General features: G+C 51.4%; 1 protein-coding gene and 1 non-coding gene across 2 annotated transcripts in view; both read right to left on the bottom strand.

Annotated features, from left to right (window-relative positions):
* Positions 1–2,806: 2,806 nt before the first annotated feature.
* Vav1 (vav guanine nucleotide exchange factor 1) overlaps positions 2,807–19,857 on the bottom strand; it is a 51,033-nt gene continuing 33,982 nt past the window's right edge. The window contains 14 exon segments of the mRNA XM_047532263.1: positions 2,807–3,113; positions 5,075–5,226; positions 7,071–7,185; positions 8,909–8,996; positions 10,763–10,879; positions 13,582–13,613; positions 15,981–16,046; positions 16,334–16,470; positions 18,021–18,066; positions 18,252–18,274; positions 18,357–18,454; positions 18,634–18,707; positions 18,709–18,736; positions 19,392–19,501. Coding sequence (XP_047388219.1) covers positions 3,060–3,113; positions 5,075–5,226; positions 7,071–7,185; positions 8,909–8,996; positions 10,763–10,879; positions 13,582–13,613; positions 15,981–16,046; positions 16,334–16,470; positions 18,021–18,066; positions 18,252–18,274; positions 18,357–18,454; positions 18,634–18,707; positions 18,709–18,736; positions 19,392–19,501 — 1,140 coding nt within the window. The 3' untranslated portion in view covers positions 2,807–3,059.
* On the bottom strand, positions 11,314–11,387 carry Trnat-ugu (transfer RNA threonine (anticodon UGU)). The gene has a single exon. It is a non-coding gene; the product is annotated as a tRNA-Thr (tRNA).

The following is a 19,857-nucleotide window of genomic DNA, read 5'->3' as shown; positions in this document are numbered from 1 at the left end:
ATGTGTACTCTTTGGAAGGGACGTAATTCAGCCCAGAACAGTGGGTGTTGGGGTTTATTGCAAACGCACATGAACACCGTGACAGCCACCTCAGGCTCTCAGACTGCTACTGTTCCAGCATTCACTGCCCCTCCCTGCATGAGGAGCCCCCTCCTGAGCCCCGTTGCTGCTGCTGTTGGTCAGGTGACTTGCTTTGGTCAATGAGATGGGGAGCAAGTGGAGCCTCCGCCCTCCAGCAGAAGGTTAAGGAGCTCTGGGCAGCCGGGCACCATCTTTCCTTCTGCGTGAGCCCGGCATACCACAGCCCAGTTGTCTCTAACAGTGCCACTGTTTCAGCATCTCCTCTGTCCAGAATCTTTTCTTCTCTGCAGAGTTGAAGCCAATGCATGAAGGAGTTGTGTGTAAGATGCTGTTACTGCAGCAAAACTTAGCCCAAGGTGACTAATACCAGTTACTGCTCAGCCGAGGCTCAAAGGCCCAGCCCAAGACCAGGGTGAGTGCTCAGTGCATGGCTGGGGCCGAGGTTCTGCCTGCGGCTCCAGGACAGCAGGACTCAGGAACTCCAAGAACAAGTTCAGAACCTCAGCTTCACCAACCCCCACCCCATGGCCCAGCCCTCCCTCTCCTGGGAGAGGTGAGGGAAGGGCAGAGTCCCCCATTGCGACTCCACTGCTTCCCCAGCCCCCTTCCCAGCTTCTCAGCCCCTCACACAAAAGAACTCTTGACACCAGGCTCCTATGGTGTAGCCTGCACCTGGCCAGCTGTGCACAGGTGCTGCGCAGGCATTGGCTTCTCTGCCATTGTGGAGAGAAGCCAGGCCATGCTGAGCCCTCCCCAGTCACAGAGTGATGGTTCAGAGGGTGGCCTTGCCCTTGGGCACTCTTGACCCTGTGCCCTTGGAAAGGTGATCCCTCTCTCCGGCTCAGAGAGGTGCCATCATGCTCAAAGTGTCACAGCGGATTTTACAAGAGCAGAGATGGCCTTAGAACCTTCCTGGGGCCTTGGTTACTGTGCCCTCCTGCCCCGAAAGCTGACCGTGTGGTCAAATTGGACCATGTGTACACTGTGCTGACCACCATGGTACCTGGTCAGGCGGGACAGGCAACACGGTAGGCTGCCTCCCTCGTTAGCGAGCTGGGGTCATATTTGGAAGTATTTACTGTTTTTCTCCAAATTAACTTAGAGGCTATGGTCCTTCTCCAGCCCTGGCTGCTCCCGTCAGTCCTTCTCTTTTGCTTCGTAAGGGTTATTCCAGAAGCCTAAAGGAGATTTACCAAAAAAGCAACTTTCTGGATCTTGAACTTCAGAACTATTTTGAGATTCTGAATCTTGAATTAATGAGCATAAAAAATTTAAGCCCTAAAGGACTTCTGCTAAAAACCCTGCTAAAAACGGATTGCGAGTGGTGGGGAAGGGGACAGGAGCTATTTAGCGGGAAGAGTTTCAATCTTGCAGAATGGAAACCCGGCCGGGAGCAGGACACCACCCTGCCAGTACATCTGAACCGAACACTTAAAAATGGAGAGACAGTAAATTGTATGTTGTGTGTATTTCACCACAATTTTAAAAGTAAAGCCTATTAAATTTAAAAAAAAAAGGAAGTCTGATTATAAATAATATATGTGCAAGAAATTCATCAGTTCAGTCAGCATTTTTTTGCAACACAAGTAAGCATGCCTATTCAATTTTGAGAAGAACCGTTGGACTGCAGAGAACAGTTACAGTCAGGTGGTTCAGAGATGGATCCCCGTACCCTACCAGCCCACCACAACCCAGAGAGCTTCAAGGCAATGTAAGAAAATAGGATTCTCTCATGGCCCCCTGGAGTCCAGGGTGCAGCAAGCTCTACCGAGTTCTCACACACATTGCTTATGGCGCCCCCACCAAGGGGAAGCAAGGGATGCACAGGCAGAATCCCTGCACTAACGGGTGCAGCAGATCTTCCCGATGCGCCAACCCACCACCCACCAGAACTTACCATATCCATGGAGACTAATGGTTTCCAAAGCCCCTGTCATGCTCTGGCCACCAGAGCAACCTCAAGCAATTCCAGTGGGAGTTGCTGGATCAATACCTCAGCTCCCTCGTCCTTAAACTCCAAAGCATGTTCTACCCTGTCTCCCAACAGGAACAAGTCCAGCTGCCCCTGGATGCTCCCTACCTTGGTTCCTTCCCTTTCCCATCTTTATTCTTAACTCCTTTCTAACTACTTCCTGGGATCATCTGCCAAATAAAATTGTGCACCCTCAATCGTTATCTTGCCTCTGGAAGGGGCAACCATATAATTTATCATCCAGACCAGGACACCTTGGAAAATTGAAAGCATCGTGTTCCATGACTACACCAGGGCAACCGTCAGGACCACCCCAGGAAAACCAGGATGTACCGCCCTCCCGACCCAGTGTGAAAGAAAAAAATGACCAAAGTCTGGCATGTGCCAAGAGAGATGTGGAAGATGTCAGGCAGGTGGCAGGAGACAGAAGAAATCCAACTGTCTCCCCAGCATCCCCGGGCCAAAGCCCTTGGAATTTAAACGTGATCTTATGGAGAATTGTCTGAGATGACATGTCCTCTGCTCAGCAAAATTGGGAGGTGGGGAGAGTGAAGACAGTCAGTAAGCTCTTTTGTAGAGAAAGCACCTGAATGGCACATTCTGTGGTCCTGTCTCAAGGCAATGGGAATCGTCCCCCCTCCAGTCTGTTGTCACGGCCACGGGGGGTGATGGGCTGAGGGGAGGGTGGGAGTGGATTTGGAGCACAGCACTCCCTCCCCGCCTCCCGCTCCAGGTCCTCCTGCACACACCAGCTCTGCATTTATCATTTTATTAAAAGCAGTTGCCTTGAGCCCCGCCCTTCGGGGGGACCCAAGAGGCAATCAGTGAGTTATAAGTTAACCATGGCAGGGCACCGTCCCGGGAGCCCTGCCAACTGGATGCTGGCCCTGGACAGTGCATCTAGACTCTCCGCCCACTGGGACCTGTCACAGCCGTGGGACTGCTTCCTGCTCATCCTGGGCTCAGAGCCTGGAGTTTCTCCTCTCTTTCTGCCAGTGCATCAGGCTCAGCAGTATTCAGAATAATCTTCCTCTACATAGTTGGAAGGGAACCAGCCAACCTGGAAAGAGATGAGGAATCCATCAGAGCAGCCTCTGCATATTCTCCGATGGCTCCGCAGCACACTAGGCAGGCTCCCTCCTGCCTGGGGGCCTTTGAACCTGATGTTCCTTCTACCCCAGAAAATCCATCATTCAAATATACACAAGGATGATGACCCCCCCTTATCTTCTATAAGTCCCTGCTCATGTCACCTTATCAGTAAAGCCTTCCTGATCACCCTGTTCAATCTTGCAAGTCCTATGGCCCCCAAATCCTACCCTTCTCCTGCTTTCCAGTTGCCCACGCACTTATCACCTTCCAACTGATTACATATTTTACTTATTTACAGGCCTGATCTTGAAACCCCCTCCTCCAAGTACATAAGCTCTACCCAGGCAGGGGATTTTATCTGGATCCCAAGAGCCTATAATAGCTCCTGGCACACAATTCATACTTAATAAATATTTGTTGGGTGAAGGAATGGTAGAAGAATGAATGGGTGGATAAATGCTTGCGTAGAAATGGATGAATGGATATGTGCAGGCATAGACAAAAATGGATGGGTGGATGAATGGATAGGTGGGTGGGTGGATGAATGGATAGGTGGGTGGGTGGGTGGATGGATGGATAGGTGGGTGGGTGGATGGATAGGTGGGTGGGTGGGTGGGTGGATGGATAGGTGGGTGGGTGGGTGGATAGATGGACAGATGGATAGGTGGGTGGGTGGGTGGATGGATGGATAGGTGGGTGGGTGGATGGATAGGTGGGTGGGTGGGTGGGTGGATGGATAGGTGGGTGGGTGGGTGGATAGATGGACAGATGGATAGGTGGGTGGGTGGGTGGGTGGATAGATGGATAGATGGATAGGTGGATGAGTGGGTGGATAGATGGATAAGCGAATGGGTGGGTGGATGGAAAGAGGCATAAACGGAAATGAATGGATGCATGACAAGATGGAAGACGTGTGGATGCATAGATGAATCCCGCACATCCCAGACCGTCCTAAACACTCTGAAAGATGCTTCCAAATCCTAATTTCCTCCACTGCTCACTAAGTTTATCCTCCAAAGTTCTTAACCAACCTTTTCCTCTGAGCAATTATCCAGATCAGCTGTTTTTTTCATGTTTGTTTCCCCCAGTGGAACATAAGCTCTGCCCAGGATCCCTGTCCTCATTCAACAAATACTTTTGAGCAACTATTCAAGCAAGGAGGGCTTCTGGAGGCTGAGACTCCACCAGCGAATGAAGCCAGGAGGTTCTGAGCCTATGTGGAACAAACACTCGAAATGGCAGAAGCAAGCTGGATTGCAGAGCCGTGAGGGCCACACTACTCCTGACTGTCTGAATTCAAGCAGGCGAGAGAGCCCAGTGGTCGTGGCGCCTCTGCCTGTGCGCTAGGCACTGCTCCAGGCACTAGTGATACTGCACGGAGCAGGGCAGACACAGACCCTTGCCTTTGTGTCCCCAAAGCATTCCACTCCCTCTCCTCACCCCAGGGCCTTTGTATGTGCTGGTCCCTTGCCTGTACAACCCCACTGATGACCTTTTCCCTTAGCTGCCTTCATTTATTCCTCCCAATCAGCCGGCCTCTCAGAGGCCACCTGATCTGCTCCTAGGGCAGGCTAGGGTTCTCTCAGGATTCATGTCCCAGCCTGCATCACCCCATCTCAATCCCGATCACTCAGTGGTTATAGGTTCATACGTTTAGCTTGCATCCTCCTTCTAGACTGTGGGTTTTACAAGGACAGTGATTTTGCGATGCTTATTTTTGTCTCCTTAGCACCGAGTAGGTGCTCAGTACATAAATGTAGTTTGCATAAATGAACCGAGACAATGTCCTTTCCAACCAGGAAAGACCTCCATGAGATCCCCAGCCCACCTCCTCCACTCCTCAGCTCCAGTGCTGTGTCCCGTGGCCAGGTCACCCCACAGCCAGACCCCAGGCCCCACCCTGGTCACCCACACCCACATGTCCCTCACCCGGCCGTAGATCTCCCCTCTCCACCAGCCTTGCTGCCCCTTTTTGTTGAGGATCTTGATGATGTCACCCTCCTTCAGGGACAGCTCCGATCGGTCCCGGGCACAGAAGTCATAGCGGGCTTTGGCTGTGCCAAAGTACTTGGTGCTCCCTGCTGTGGGTAGAGAGCAGAGTGGGTGAGGGCTGGGCACAGGTACCCACCACCGTGGGGGCAGAGCAGCGAGGAGACGCTCTCAGGAGGAAAACTCCACGCTCCTTTGTGCAGGGTGTGGGACGTCCTCTACTCTGAAGGGCCACCAGCATTCCAGCACCATCCCCCATGGAGCAGCAGCCAAGTTAGTGAGGAAAACCACACATTGACATTTTTTGGTGAGTTTTATAGACCATCAGCCCTCTGCGTCTGCAGGTCCTGCATCTGCGAACCACACACACGTTGAAAATATTCAAGAAGAAAGAATGGCCGTCAAGCTGAATGTGGGCAGACTTCCCTCTTGTCCTTATGCCCAAGTGGTATGGCATACTGAGCATTTACGTAGGATTTACCTTGTTAGGAACTAGAAGCCACCTAGAGATGATCTGAGTGTACAGGAGCATGCAGGTTGTATGCAAATACTACACCATTTGATAAGAGGGACCTGAGCGCTGGTGGATTCCAATATCCATGGGAGGCCCCGAAGCAATCCCCCATGGGTACCCAGGGTGACTGCACACCAGGAAAATAGACAAGAAAAAAATGACCAAATTCCATCCTAGGGTCAGCCACGGTGGCACAGGCCTGTTATCCCAGTGGCTCAGGAGGCTGAGGCAGGAGGATCACAAGTTCAAGGCCAGCCTCAGCTACTTAGTGAGGCTCTAAGCAATTTAGCAAGACCCTGTATCAAAATAAAAAGGGCTAGGGATGTGGCTCAGTGGGTAAAGCACCCCTGGGTTCAATCTCCAGTACAAAAAAAAAGTCATTCTAGGCTATTAATTTGAATTACCTTAAGGTGGGTCATGGTAAACTCTTCATAGTATAATATTAAGTGAAAACTTAAAATATAAAATTAATCTGTAATTTTTATTTCAGTGCAGGGGATTGAACCTGGACCCTTGAGCTCTACTACTGAGCTATACCTGCAGCCCAATTTGTAGCATTTCACTGATTGAAAATGGATATATACACACATACACACACCAGGACAAACATGATATGCATGTGGATGTAAATATAGACAAAGATACAGAAAGGCAGGCAAACTAGGGTAAATGAAATGCTGACAGATGGAAAGATGTATTTGATTGGGTGACGAACATAGAGGCAATTCATGTCCTGAAGTACTGGTGTAATGATGATGTTGCTTTTTCAAGAATACAACATTTTAACAATGATTGATTTATAAATCCATCCTTTAAGAATGTCTGGACATATAAGAATTCAGAAACTATTCTACCCTCATATATTTCTCTGAAAAATACACTGCAGGATGCACTCCAGCAAGACGAAATGTGAATCTGAATCAAAATTTCAAAAATAAACTTGGGAAACAAATAACAGATGGAGTCTAAATAATTCTCTATACTGTATCTGTGAAATTAAGTGCAATTGTTGGAAACAGACTCCTGAAGTACATATCCTAATTATCTAAACATGTAACAAACTGTATCTAACAATTCCTCATAATTTCAACAAACCCGGTAGGTGAGATGCAAAGGGAAGGGAAGTTCAGAGGACACCAGCCGGCTTGTCTTATGGGGGAGAAGATCACAGATGCTAATTCTTCCTTGATAGAGGTTTTTTGAACTTAGCCTTAAAAAGTGCAGGTGGAGTCCCCTTCTGGTTCCGGCTATGCTCATCTTCCCCAACAAAAGTAATCCCACCCCACCTTCCATACTAGCAAAGGAACATGCAGATCACTCCGGGGGAGGGACAGGCAGGGCAGGAAGGAGTTCTGTTGTCACACAGGGATGGCCCATGGCGTGCCCTTGGACTCTCGCCCTCCACCACCCAGGACCTCCTACCTGCCGGCCTGCTGACAGCTCTCCTCTCGGGCTCCTTGTAGGGGAACTGCAGGGTGGTGTCCAGCGACTTGAAGCAGTCCTTCAGGGAGTTCTGCTGGTAGAACTCCACCAGCTCCTGCAATGGGAGGGCATGGCCCAGGCTGCCCCGGCTGGCCAGCCCACCAGGAGCAGATCCGGGGTCCCACTCTGAACTCCCTGGTAGGTGGCTCCTTGGATTCTCCCCACAATGGGGAGCTCCTCCCTCCGGTGGGCAGCCAGGACCATGTTATGGAGAAGAGACCACCTGGCCTAAGACCAGGTCTCCTAATGGCAAACTACCTCACTTCATGATAAAGAGACCGACTCTCCAGCTCACCAAGTTCAGCCTCTCCGGTGGCGCCCTCATCTTTACAATTAATGATGGTGGTAACCGCTGTCGGGTGGCATCTATGTGCTAGCCAGGGCGCACACCACACCTCTGCAGGATCTCCTAAGGATCCTGGGTGGTGAATGGTTCATGATTCTCCCATTTTGTAAATGGAGAGACTCAGTCACAGAGACTGAAAAGGTAAGTTCTTTGTCCACAGTCCCACCGCCTAGAGGAGAAGATCCTGGGTTCAAAGCCGGGGCGGGAGATGAGGGGCAGGAGAGTGGGTAACCCAGAGCCCGCCTCTGAGATAAGACCTCAGGTCTGAGTTCAAGCCCTAGCTCTGCTGCTCCTGTCCCTCTCCCCAAATGTTCAGGCTGATTCTAGTCACGAGGAAACACTCAGGCAAGTCAAGACTGAAGGATGTTCTGCAAGACAAACGGTATGTGCTTTGGAGTTCTGGATTCAGAAAAATGCCAATGTCACAAAAGATTAAGGAAAAAAAAAAAAAGACTGAGGAACTGTTGCAAACTAAAGACTAAAGAGAGGAGAACTAAATGCCATGTGTGATACCCAATCAGATTCGGGGGACAGCTTAAAATTACAGATAGGGCTATCCCAAGAGGCAAAAGAGTACTAATGAGTAAATCTACATGAAAGGGTCACAGGTGTTCCTTACACTACTCCAATGACTCTTCTGCAATTTTTCAGAAGTAAAAAATGAGGGGAAATGTTCCAAAATTAAAAGTTTAGGGGAGGGGCTGGAATTATACCTCGGTTGGTAGAGTGCTTGCCTGGCATGCACAAGGCCCTGGGTTCAATCCCCAGCACCAGCAAAAAAAAAAAAGAAAGAAAGAAAGAAAGAAAGAAAAGAAAAGTTTAGGGGAGAAAAAAAAATGTATGGAATGAATTAACCTTCTAGGGAATCGAGGATTCCTTTGAGGGTTGGGTAAAATCTAAGATGCTCCCTTTCAAAAAAAAAAGCAGATATGTGCAAAATTCTGGATTTTCCTTCAGACCATGGGTCAGACCCATGTTCCTTAGGCCAACAGGCTTAAAATTCCTAAAAGAAATTATCAAAATTACAAAGCACCGAACAGAAGCAAAAACACTCAAAGGCATTTGAACTCTCAGCAGAATGGTCACAGCAAAGGAGACAGAGCTAAACTTGGATGTCCGGCAGAGGTGGCCTTTGCTAATTTGTGACTCAAGATGAAGACTAAACTTCAGTTGCACCCATCAGTGACGTGGGAACTCGGTGAGTTCGAGGATTGGAGTCCTAGCTATAACATATCGGGCATTAATAAACGCCCTCTAAATGCTTATCATCATCATCATCGTCACTGGTCATTAACAGTAAGTTTGGGGCCAACAGCTCCGTAGCATCCTCGGAAGGCCATTCTGCTTACAGAAGACGGGCTCCAGGATGGAGGAGCAGGGAGGGTGGGGCCACGTTCTGGGAGGCGGGGCCTGAGCGTAGATGTGCTCTTACCACAAGTCCCCGGAAAGCCTTCTTCTCTGTGATCCGGTACAGTCCTTCAGACGTCATGATTTTAATGTGCTTGACCTCAACATTATACCTGGAACCATGGAGAGAGGACCAAGCATGAGGCCCTGGAGTTGGAACCAGGTATGTGTCCACCATCCCTCAACCACAGTCCGTACCCCCAACAGCGGAATAAGCAATTGGCTCCTTCAGGGAAGGGTGACCCTTGTCCCCCCAAAATCAGAAACTGCCCCAATAGAATCCCTCCCCTTGGGCCTTTATTGCTCCAAGCCTTCAACTCTTCCTCATGTTCAAGAGGAACCATCTTCTCTGACTCCGAGAATGGTTGAGAAGTCAAGAAGACCTTAGAAAGAAAGCAGTGTTCCTGAATATGGGGGAAGAATCTCCACTTCTGCCAATATGGAAGACCATAATATAGAAAGGCTATGGAAGAAGAGAACCGTTTCTGACAGTAAGGCAAACCACAGAATAGAAGAAAACATGGAGGAGACTCCCACTTCTGCCAATATGGCGACCTACTATAAATTCCCAGGGGGCAGAGATGCTGGGCTCTCAAAAAGGTAAGGGAAATCCCCAGAGACCAAAAGTAAAGATGGACCTAAAATGTGAGCCATAAGAATGAGCGCCACCCTAACAGGTTTGCTGATCTTGGTAAGCAAGGAGCTTGTCTTGGTGACTGTGTTGAAATATGAATCGAGTTACTGGGTCCATGTGAGGGGGACAGCAGGTACTGTGGCCTGCTCATCCTCCACAGCACTGGACTGTCCAGAGAGCTCTACCTCAGGACAAAGGGTAGGTCAGAGAAATGCCACCTGTCAATGAAAGCAGGTGGTAAGAAGGCTTACCTATCTCAGACCCAAAGGGGAAAAGAAATTCCCTCTTGAGGTATGCCCTCGTGAGTTCCGGGATTTGACTATAAACCACCTGTGTAGACTGGGAAGCTACGAAATTAACCTAAACGTTACCTAAAAAAAGAAATTAACCTATTGTTGGTCCCAACAAAAGCAAATACGAAACCTCTGGAGACCCGGACAGAATAAAAGTCCCAGAGGTGAAGTCCCCATTTATCATGACACAGTGGTGGGAATGTCAATTGGCATTGTCATCATGGAGAATGGTATGGAGGTTGCTTAAAAGAATAAAAATAGAGTTATCCTGTGACCCGGCCATCCCACCACTGGTCATATATCCAAAGGAAACAAAATCAGCCTGCGGGAGACACCCGCACACCCATGTTTTCTGCAGCACCGTTCACGACAGCCAAGGTATGGAATCAACAGAGGTGTCCACCGATGGAGAGAGGATGAAGAAGATACGGCCTCCGTACACGTGGAATGTTATTCCACCATTCAAAAGAACGGAGCCCTGTCCTTCGCGACAACATGGATAAACTGGAGGACGTCATGTTAAGTGAAATAAGTCAGACAGAAAGGCAGCCACATGTTCTTACCCATACGTGGAAGCTGAAAAAGTTGGTCTCAAAGAAGAGAACAGAGCAGTGGTAACTGGAGGCTGAGAGGGGAGGAGAGGGGCTGGAGGAGGTGGGGTGCCGGGTCCCCAGTATGACTGGGTGGAAGGAGTAAGTTCTGCAGCCCAGCAGGGCCAACTGGTTGACAACAAACAGCCTTTTGAGTCTCCACAGAAATCAATTCTCTTTCTCATGAATTATCCATCAATTAAAAGGAAAGAGAAAGGTAAAAGCACCCAGGATCCAGCAGGAGCTCAGTCAAAGGTGGCTGTCATTACGGTACATTTTTATAAAGGAAAGACCAGGTGTTCTTTCTGGGCACCTGTGGGGTTCAGGTCACAGGAGAGAAGGGCCAGGGAGGGAGGAATTACTTAATGCTGATGGCAAATTCTGCTGCGTCCTTCACCCTCTGCCGCACCAGGAAGGTCCCGTCTGAGCGGTTGGCGAGGATGTTCTCTGCCCTGGCACGCTCCATGGGGCCAGCGTACCTGCAGAGACACACCAGGAGAGAGGGCCACACGCTGGCACCACATTAGCGTACTGAGGCTGCTCCCCCACCCACCTGCTGTATTAAGTGGGCATGGCGAGTCTAGCAGGCCTTAAACACAAGGTAAGCCCATGGAGGCCCTGGTGAGCCCAGAGGTGGGCACTGGCCAACGGGCTTGTGCAAGTCACAAGGTTTGACACGCAGGTTGCAGGGGTTTGACACACAGGTTGCAGGGGAAAGCCCAGCATCTTGGGTGCAGCTGGGTCTCTGGAATGTGGCCATTACTGGCATTATACCAAGTGCCCCACTGGATGGTCATCATCCTGGTGACCAGGACAGAAGTAGGGTAAAGAGACTGAAGCACTCACCTCAGGTGTGAAAACCCCAGTCCCAGAGACATAATAATAAAACAGTATTTTAATGCAACATTTTTTTTGGGGGGTGCTGGGGATCGAACCCAGGGCCTTGTGCTTACAAGGCAAGCACTCTACCGACTGAGCTATCTCCCCAGCCCCTTAATGCAACATTAAAAAAATTGAAATAAAATAAACATTAGCCAAAAGAAAGTAATGAAGTGCTAACACATGCTCCGTCACACATGCACCTTGAGACGTCACACTGTCTCATGCATGTGACTCCACAGACAGGAAATGTCCAGAACAGGGACGCCTCGGAGACAGGAAGTGGCTCCCGGGTGCCAGGGGAGTGGGAGGATGGGGGTGACTGACAGTGGACCTGGGGTTCCTTCTGGGGGTGTGTGGCAACACACCCCTGTGAGTGCGTTAAATAACACTGACTAGACGTGCCGCATGGACCTGTTTATGATGTGACTTGAGCGTGCAAAGCAGGTAACGTGGATTAATCATGTGGAACACGCAATTTTATATGACTTATAATAGGAATATCAGTGTACATGTAGCATTAAATAATAGCATTTAAATGTCCATGTGCACTATAAACAATAAATGTTCATTCCTATGGAGTGTATGATTTATAACATAAACAACAAAAATATATGGTCTGTAATATGCTACAGATATAAATGTGCAATATAAATAATACTAATTGTTTATAACAATGTAAATATCTTGCATGTAATATGTGATAAATATAAAGTGATATGAATGTAAAATACTACATAAATATAATCATATATGTAATTATATATGATATATAATAATTCAAATATAAGATACATAATAATATGACATAAAGGTAATATAAGATGTGTAATAATGTGAGATAAGGGTAAATATGCAATATAAATAATAAATGTTGATTACACATAATTGCAAATTTATGTAATATATAACAATGTAACCAGGTAATATTTAAATAGCTAATTTTATGTTTTATAAATTTCATCTCAGTTCTTTTTTTTTAAATGAGTGCAAAATAAATCCAGGATGAATAAAACAGACTGTAGGGACAGCTGTTGCTTAGACGTCTGTCCTAATGATCTTGAATCCTGTGTTTTCAATTTTCATATTTTACTCACTGCAAATTTTTGCCTTGTTTTTGGCTTTTTCAAATGTTGCCTTAGCCTATTAGGCATCTTGAGCTCGGGGACTTTTAGCGCTGCACTTGAGTTGTGCAGCCCGGGACGGCTTGGGTAGGCTTGCCCTGGTCCCCGCCAGCTGCGCTGGGTGACTCCAGACAGGCTGGAATCACACTGGGGGGCTCGCTCCGCGCTGGGGGAGACCTGTGCTGCGCTGAGCCCCAAATTCCTCTTTTGAACAAGGGGACATTCCACAGAGGGACGTTGTGACAAGTGGCAGTAATGGATGTGATCGCTGCACTGCAGAGACTCGGGGAAGGCAGAAGGCTGGCGCTCACTGCTGGGACCCCCAAGAGACGCGAGCCTTGGGTGCCAATCCCACCCCCCGTCACTTGCTCCGTATGGGACACTGGATAAATCACTTCCCATCTGAGCTTCCTTTGCAACAAAGGATTCCTCCTCAGCCACAAGGGGATTTCAGAGTCGCCTGGGTTTCATGGGGATTTTTACGGGAATTAAACGCGCTCATTAAAGTGCTGGCACACGCTCATAAAAATACCACCACCCTGCACAGGCCTGCCGCCGTCCACGTGCCGTCCTGGGAGAGGAAGTCCTGCCCCCAGAGTCAGGCAAAAGACACAGACCACAGAGTCCAGGGTCACCCACGGTCAGAGGTGCCCACGTGGGGATGTTCGCCTGGGAAGGACAGTGTGGTGACAACCCAGCTAAGCCTTCGTCAAGCAACTAGGGCTGGCCAGGCCAGGACCAAGCGCTGGATGGGAGTTTAAGGAGTTCAACGCTGTGCAGTGGGTACCGTGGGAAGCTGTGTTCCAAAGAGGGAAAGGGCAGAGCAGAGGCTTTACAGCTGGCAGCACGGGGTCCCGCTGAACCCAGCTGAGCAGGAGCCGGAAGCCACGCCTGCTCGACATTCAACAGGTGCTCAAGATAAAAACAAAATTGAAGGGAAGGAGGCCGCGTTGCCCTCAGCAGCAGCACGGTCCTCACCTGACTGTCCTCCTGCCACCTACTCCAAGGTCAGGAGCTTCCTTTGTTTGCCACCACCCCCCCCCCAGGAGCCCTCATCCCAGGGCTGGACTCTGAGGTCAACCACCAGGGTTCAGAGGACAAAGAGCTGATGGGTCTGGGGGCCCCTCCTGTGCCAGCCAGTGCCCTGCTCCAGAAAGAGAGGATGTGGTCCTACTCACCAGAGATGGACAGACAGGTCCTGAGGAGGGCCCTGGAACAGAGACAGACACCCATCAGGGCCGCAGCCCAGCCTCGCCGCACACTTGGTTCACTGCCCATTCATGCACGAGCGCTCACTGAGAAGCACTGTGCCAGCCACGGTGCCATCCACAGGATCCAGGCCTGCAGTGGGGCGGGGAGCTGCCCCCGCCCAGGCAGGTGGGGCCCTTCTCCCACGTTCACTGTGGCCCTCAAGCTGAGAATGGCTGCCACCTGTTTCAATGATTGGCAGAAACCAAAGGAAGATTTCCTGGCCTGGTTATGTCAAATTCACCGGTCAGTGTCCACAATTAAATTTCATAAAAAATACGTTCATGCCTGTTTTACAGATTATTTTTATGGCTGTTGGCGAACCGAGGAGTCCCGAAAGACAGCAGTGGTCCCCAGAGTGGAAACGCCGGCTCTGCGGCTCTTCACCGAAAGCGCATGTCGACGCTTGATCTAAACAAGCCCGAAAGTACTCACGGGCACCACCTCGCACCCTTTATCAGAAGAAAGAAAAACCCTAAAGTAGCATGTGCGGTGAGGATGTGCAAACTGGAGCCCAGTGCCCGGCCGGCGGGTGTGTCGACGGGAGCAGACCCTGTGGAGAAGAGTCAGGCGGTTCCTCAAAAATCGCAAACCGTAATTGCTCCATGGTCCACTGAGCCCACCGCTGGGTGTGTGCCCGGAACGGGAAGCAAGGTCTTGAAGAGATGTGGGCACAGGCAGAGTCCCAGGAGCACTGCGCAAGATGGCCAAACTGTGACACAGCCTTAGTGTCCCGCGTGGAGGCCCTGAGCCGTCCACACCCAGGGCTGCTACTCAGCCTTCAAAGGGGAGGAAGTTCTGACACCCAAACATGGGTGACCCTGCGTCCACTGAAAGGAGGCGGTCACTGCGGGACCCACTCACAGGTGGCCCCTGAAGTCGTCAGATCCAGAGACAGAAAATAGCAAGGTGGGTGCCAGGGGCCAGGAGGGGACGGGGGTCAGTGCTGAACAGGATGAGAAAGTTCTGGGGGTGGACGGCAGTGCGAATGCGCTCAACAGACACCACGGGACCGTTGGCAACGGCCACTTAGAGATGACTAAGTAGATAAACCTCAGGTGACATGTGTTTTACCACCTTTAAAAATGATAATAAAAAGGAGGAGGACCCGGTCCCTCCCCGTTGAGTTCTAAATGCTTTTATCACCCCTGGAGGAAACCCAGGCCTGTCGCGCACCCCGCGGTGACTGCCAGCTCACTCTCCATGCCCGTGCACTGCCTGTTCCAGAAGGCCGGAACGTCATGACTGCAGGTGAACCGAACATCACTTAACAGTGCATTCGAAAACGGCTGGCTTTGTGTTAACTTTAGGTCGTGCCAAGTTCACCTCGATTGTTTAAAAAGGAAAACAGAAAGAGATGTTCTGTGCACAGGGATAAGGGAAGACCCCCAGCTGAGTCAGGGTGGGGGGATAGGGCTGAGGACGGGGCGCACTGAGCCCTGGAGCCACCGTAGTGAAGTGCGGATGCACAGGCAGACCTCCAGGCAGACGAGGGTCATGTGAGCGGCAGCAGCAGAGGCTGGGGACCTGATGGAATGCAGAAAGGCAACTTGCTGAATCTACCCCCAGAGCCTTTGGTGTGACAGGAGGAGGCCCTGGAAACTCACTGTGTGATTTGACAGTGGAGAAATCACAGGACCAAAATCTCTATGTGACATTTTTGGGAAAACTGGCAAAATTCAAATACACACTATGCACTAAATCAGATTATAATATACATCATTTTTTTTAATCACGCTATGGCCCCATACAGGAAGGGTCTTGCTCTTATCAAGTACTTAGGGTAAGTGGAAAATAAATCCACAAACTGTTTCAGGAAAATAAAGAACACATATGTAGACGGGCACACGGGAGCCCCTGAAACCACACGTGAACAAGGGGGTCCCTCTGCAGGCTCCCACTGAGACTGTGAAGTGGGAAGGGAGGTCATTTACTGCGACTAAGGGAGGAAGGGGTGTCTGAGGTTGGGAGAGAGTAGCAGGAGTTCACAGTGACTATAAAGAGTGAGCAGAGAAGAGCTAGGAGGCCAGGCGGATAGGCCTGTCCATCCAGAGTGGACAGTGGACAGTGGACAGTCTTCAGGACTCGATTCAGTCCCTCCAAGGGGAGCCAGGACTACCCCGCCTTCCGGACCCCTACTCCTGCCCCTGCTGCACACCTTAGAAAGGAGAGCCCCCGACATAAAGGTTCCAGGAAGAAGAGGCCAATCACCATTCCAGGCTGGCCCCACTCTGAGGTCAGCTGGCGGAGCAGCAAAGCAGTGAGGAACGACCCACCCCAGGCCCCTCCCCGGCCCCCCACTCATCCCGTCCAGCCTTGAGGTACTCACGTGGACGTAGGGCTTCACCCTGTCACAGGGAAACCAGCCGACTTCATTGGTAGCTGTGTTCCTGCCCTAAAAAGCCAGGAGACAAGAACATAGACAGAGTTCATTGGCGGGTGTGTGTCCACCTCTCTGCCCAATGGCCACTCTGCTTTCCTGTCTCTCTCTGGAAGACCAGGAAGGTACCAACCGGTACCAACTTCTGGCCGGCTCAGAAGGACCGCACCCGGAAATCCCTGTGGACGTCACCACCACCAGGCACCATCTCAGAGCCCTGGGACATGGCCCTGCTCCCCAAGGCCACCTGCACCTTGACCTCCCACTCGGGCCCCACCCCCACGCCAGGGCCTCAGCCATACCTCCCACCAGTTCTGCTCAGCCTCCGCCTTCGTGAGCTCCACGATGTCTCCAGGGCTGAGGCGGAGGAAAGGCCCGAAGGCCCCGGGAGGCGGGGGAAGCCCGTAGTACTCCTGAAACACCTCCATCTTGGGCAGGCCTGGGGGGGCAGGAAGGGGCGGCACCAGGTGGTGCCAGTCAGGGACCTCCAGAGTGGTCTCGCCACCCACCAAAAGCGGGTGGGAGTGCAAGGCCCCGCAGAGCCCCGGGGGGTGAGGACTGAGCCGCTGGAATGTCTGCAGGTTCTCACGGCTCCACTTTGAGAAAGTGGCTACTACGCAGCACGTCAACGGCCACACGGCAAAAGCTAACCACACGCCCACCTGGGACCCGGCAATGCCACTTTAACGTGCACCCAAGAGAAACAAAAACATGTCCCTGGAAAGCTAGGAGCAAGATGAACATAGCAGCTTTATTCACTGTGACCCAAAACTGGCAACAAACCACATCTTTAATAGGATGGACAAATAGATTGGGACACAGTCATATAATGGAATACTACACAGCAATGGAAAAGCATGAGCTACTGCTACCAGCAACCACATCAATGAATCTCAGTGGCTTTGTGTTGAATAGAAGAACCAGATGCAAAAAGACGAACATACACAATACCATCCATGGCTCTGTTCATAGGAAATCCAACAACAGGAAAAATTAATCAGCCAATGCAGAGGTTAGACTCCTTCTCTGGGAGACACTTGGGAAATGACTAGCAGTACTGTGTGATAAAACGTTCTGCGGTGATGAAATATTCAAAATGTGCACATCTGACGTGGTAGTCACCAGCCACAGGGGACGGTGGCTGAAATGCTAGCGTGAGTGAACAAAGGGATTAAGGCTGTGTAATGGCGACTCATTTTATTTCATACTGGACAGTACCTTTCTGCAGTAAGGAAAATGTTCTAAACCTTGATCTGATGGCTGGCTGCATGGTCACAAATTCATTGAGCCATACACTCGAGATTTGTCCCCTCTGTGCCCCTGACAACATGTGTGTTCTGTCCTGGTACAAAGCACCCAGGCACTGAGGCGTGGCTCAGTGGTGAGCGCTTGCCTGGCATGCAGGGGCCCCAGTACACAAGAGAGAAAGAAAGAAGTCTTCACCCGCTCTTGTAGGGGTGAAACATCAGAGGTGAGCCCGGCCAGCTAAGGCTACAGTGTGGGGAAAAGAAGTCAATAAGAGGATGGAAGAGAAAGAAGGATTTTTGTTTCATTTGGCTTGAAACCAGGGGTGCTTCCCCACTGAGCCACATCCCAGTCCTCTTTTACATTTTATTTAGAAACAGGGTCTCACTGAGTTTCTTAGGACCTCGCTAAGTTGCTGAGGCTGGCTTTGAACTCACATCCTCCTGCCTCAGCCTCCACAGCTGCCGGAATTACAGGCACGCGCCTCTAGAAAGAGGATCTTAATCAACATTGCCGAGTTCCAGGAATCCCCGTCACGGCAGCTGAGCCAAGCCAGGAAGGAAATCGAGGTGTTGCTACTGAAATGGCCTTGAGTTTCTCGGGCTGGAAGTCGCGGGTCGCAGCGTTATAAGCCAGGCATGATGAGCGTTCCGTGTTTATCAAGACCGGTGCCTGGGTCCACAGCCCTGGAGCAGAGACCAGTTCTCCTGCCCCCCCCCCACGCCCCTGTCCCTGCCCACTCACCAAGTTCATTCCTTCTTTTCTCCTGAGCCCTTCGATGCAGCTTATCCTGGAAGGAGAGGTGGAGAAAACCAGCATGGCTATCAATGCCCAGCCTGGGGGCTCTGCAGCTCATCACTGTCTCCCCCAGCAAAGGACAGTGCCCACTGCTGGGGTCTCCTGGGTGCTGGCCGCCTGGCACTCTGTGGTTTCCCACGCACAGAAGGAGCAGGCGGGGGTGGGGCGGGGTCTCACCTTCCTCACAGTTCCAGCAAAGTCTACGGGAGGGGAAAGAAACAGTCAGGGTGGGGCTCCCCACGGAGAAGCCAGCCCACCACCCCTGCTCCCTCCCGCCGGTACCTTGCCCATGTCGGCCACACGGAGGGACCCTCCCCAGACACTCCTTGTGCGCAGGTGCCCGGCACCGATTGCAGCGGTAACCCTGGTAGAAGGTGCCTCTGGAACGCAGGGGGAGACGAAGGAGAGTCGGCAGTGCGGACAGGCACCCCGACCCCGCTGCCCAGGGTGCGTGTCCTCACCAGAGGCAGCATGACGGGTCAAGGCAGGGTCTCCCAGGGGGGACTCCAGAGAGGAAGGACTGGCCAGCCCAGGACCCAGGGCCCCTCCCAGCACCCACCTGAGCAGCATCTGGCAGGCTTTGCAGGAGGTGGTCTCCTCGAAGGAGAACATCTGGAAGTCATGCCCATTGGCGGGTGGCGTTCTCTGGGTAGATGTTGGAGCTGAAAGGAGAAAATACAAGCAGAGAGGACCCACAGGTCATGACAGACCGCCCGGGGTTTGTCCGGTCATTGGCAGGTGGATTTCCACCTCCTGCCTGGGCTGAATACTGTTGCTGGGAGCGTGTGCAGAGACAGGGAGCAGACCAGTGGTCGCCAGGGGCTGGGAGAGAGGGGGATGGAGTGTGAGGTATGGGCATGGGGTCCTCACTGGGGGTGGGGAAAGGTTTGCAGTTAAGAGGGGACATTGCAAGGCGCTGTGAATGCACTAAATGCCACCCATCTCTATGCTATGAAAATGGTGAGGTTGTTATATGAGTTGCATCTCAAGAGGAGGAGAGGAGGAGGGAGATGATGATGAGGGAGAAGGGAAAGGAGGAGAAGTGGGGAGGAGGGGAAGGAAAAGGGAAAGGAGGAGGAGAAAGGAGGGAGAGGAGAGATTTCAAGCTGGTGGCTGAGGCTTGCCCAAAATCTTGGCATTCCGAGGTTGCACACAACCTGGAGCCATTACTCCCACTTTCCAGATGAGGAAGCTGAAGTTCAGAGTGGTCCCATGGCACATCAGGGCAGAGCAGGGATTAGAGCACAGTGCTGCTGCCCAGCCCTGCATGCGCAAGATGGAGTCCTCTGAGGACAGAGGGAGGGGAAGGGGTCTCACATGGCCATCTCAAACTGCTCCATCCACTTCCTCTTCAGTTCTCGAGTCTTGAAGAACAGCTCATAGCCCTGGGCACCTTGGTCCTCGATCAGGAGAAACATGTGGCTCCACTGCAGAGAAGCAGAGCTCAGAATGAAGGCACCCACTCCCCGCAGAGCTGGGGCCAGCTCCCAGGGTCCCCTCCCCTACAGAAACAGAGGTCAGGGCAACAACTGTCTCTGCCCCTAGTGCCATGCCTGGTGCCCTTATCAGGAGCCGCCTGGGAGGTCCAAATACACACACACACACACACACACACAAGCCTCACACACAGCGCGCAAGATGACATTTATGCATCAGTGGGTTCCAGCGCATGTGCTGGGTGCCTGCTGGGAGACAGGCCCGTGCTGGGGAGCTGGAGACACAGCAGTGAGCAGGACCTGCCGCTGGGCTCCAGCCTGGAGAGAGACAGACCCACAAACCGGCA

Source organism: Sciurus carolinensis, chromosome 17 (genome assembly GCF_902686445.1).
Source record: "Sciurus carolinensis chromosome 17, mSciCar1.2, whole genome shotgun sequence".
Taxonomy (NCBI): domain Eukaryota; kingdom Metazoa; phylum Chordata; class Mammalia; order Rodentia; family Sciuridae; genus Sciurus; species Sciurus carolinensis.
This window is presented reverse-complemented; position numbering and strand designations above follow the sequence as displayed.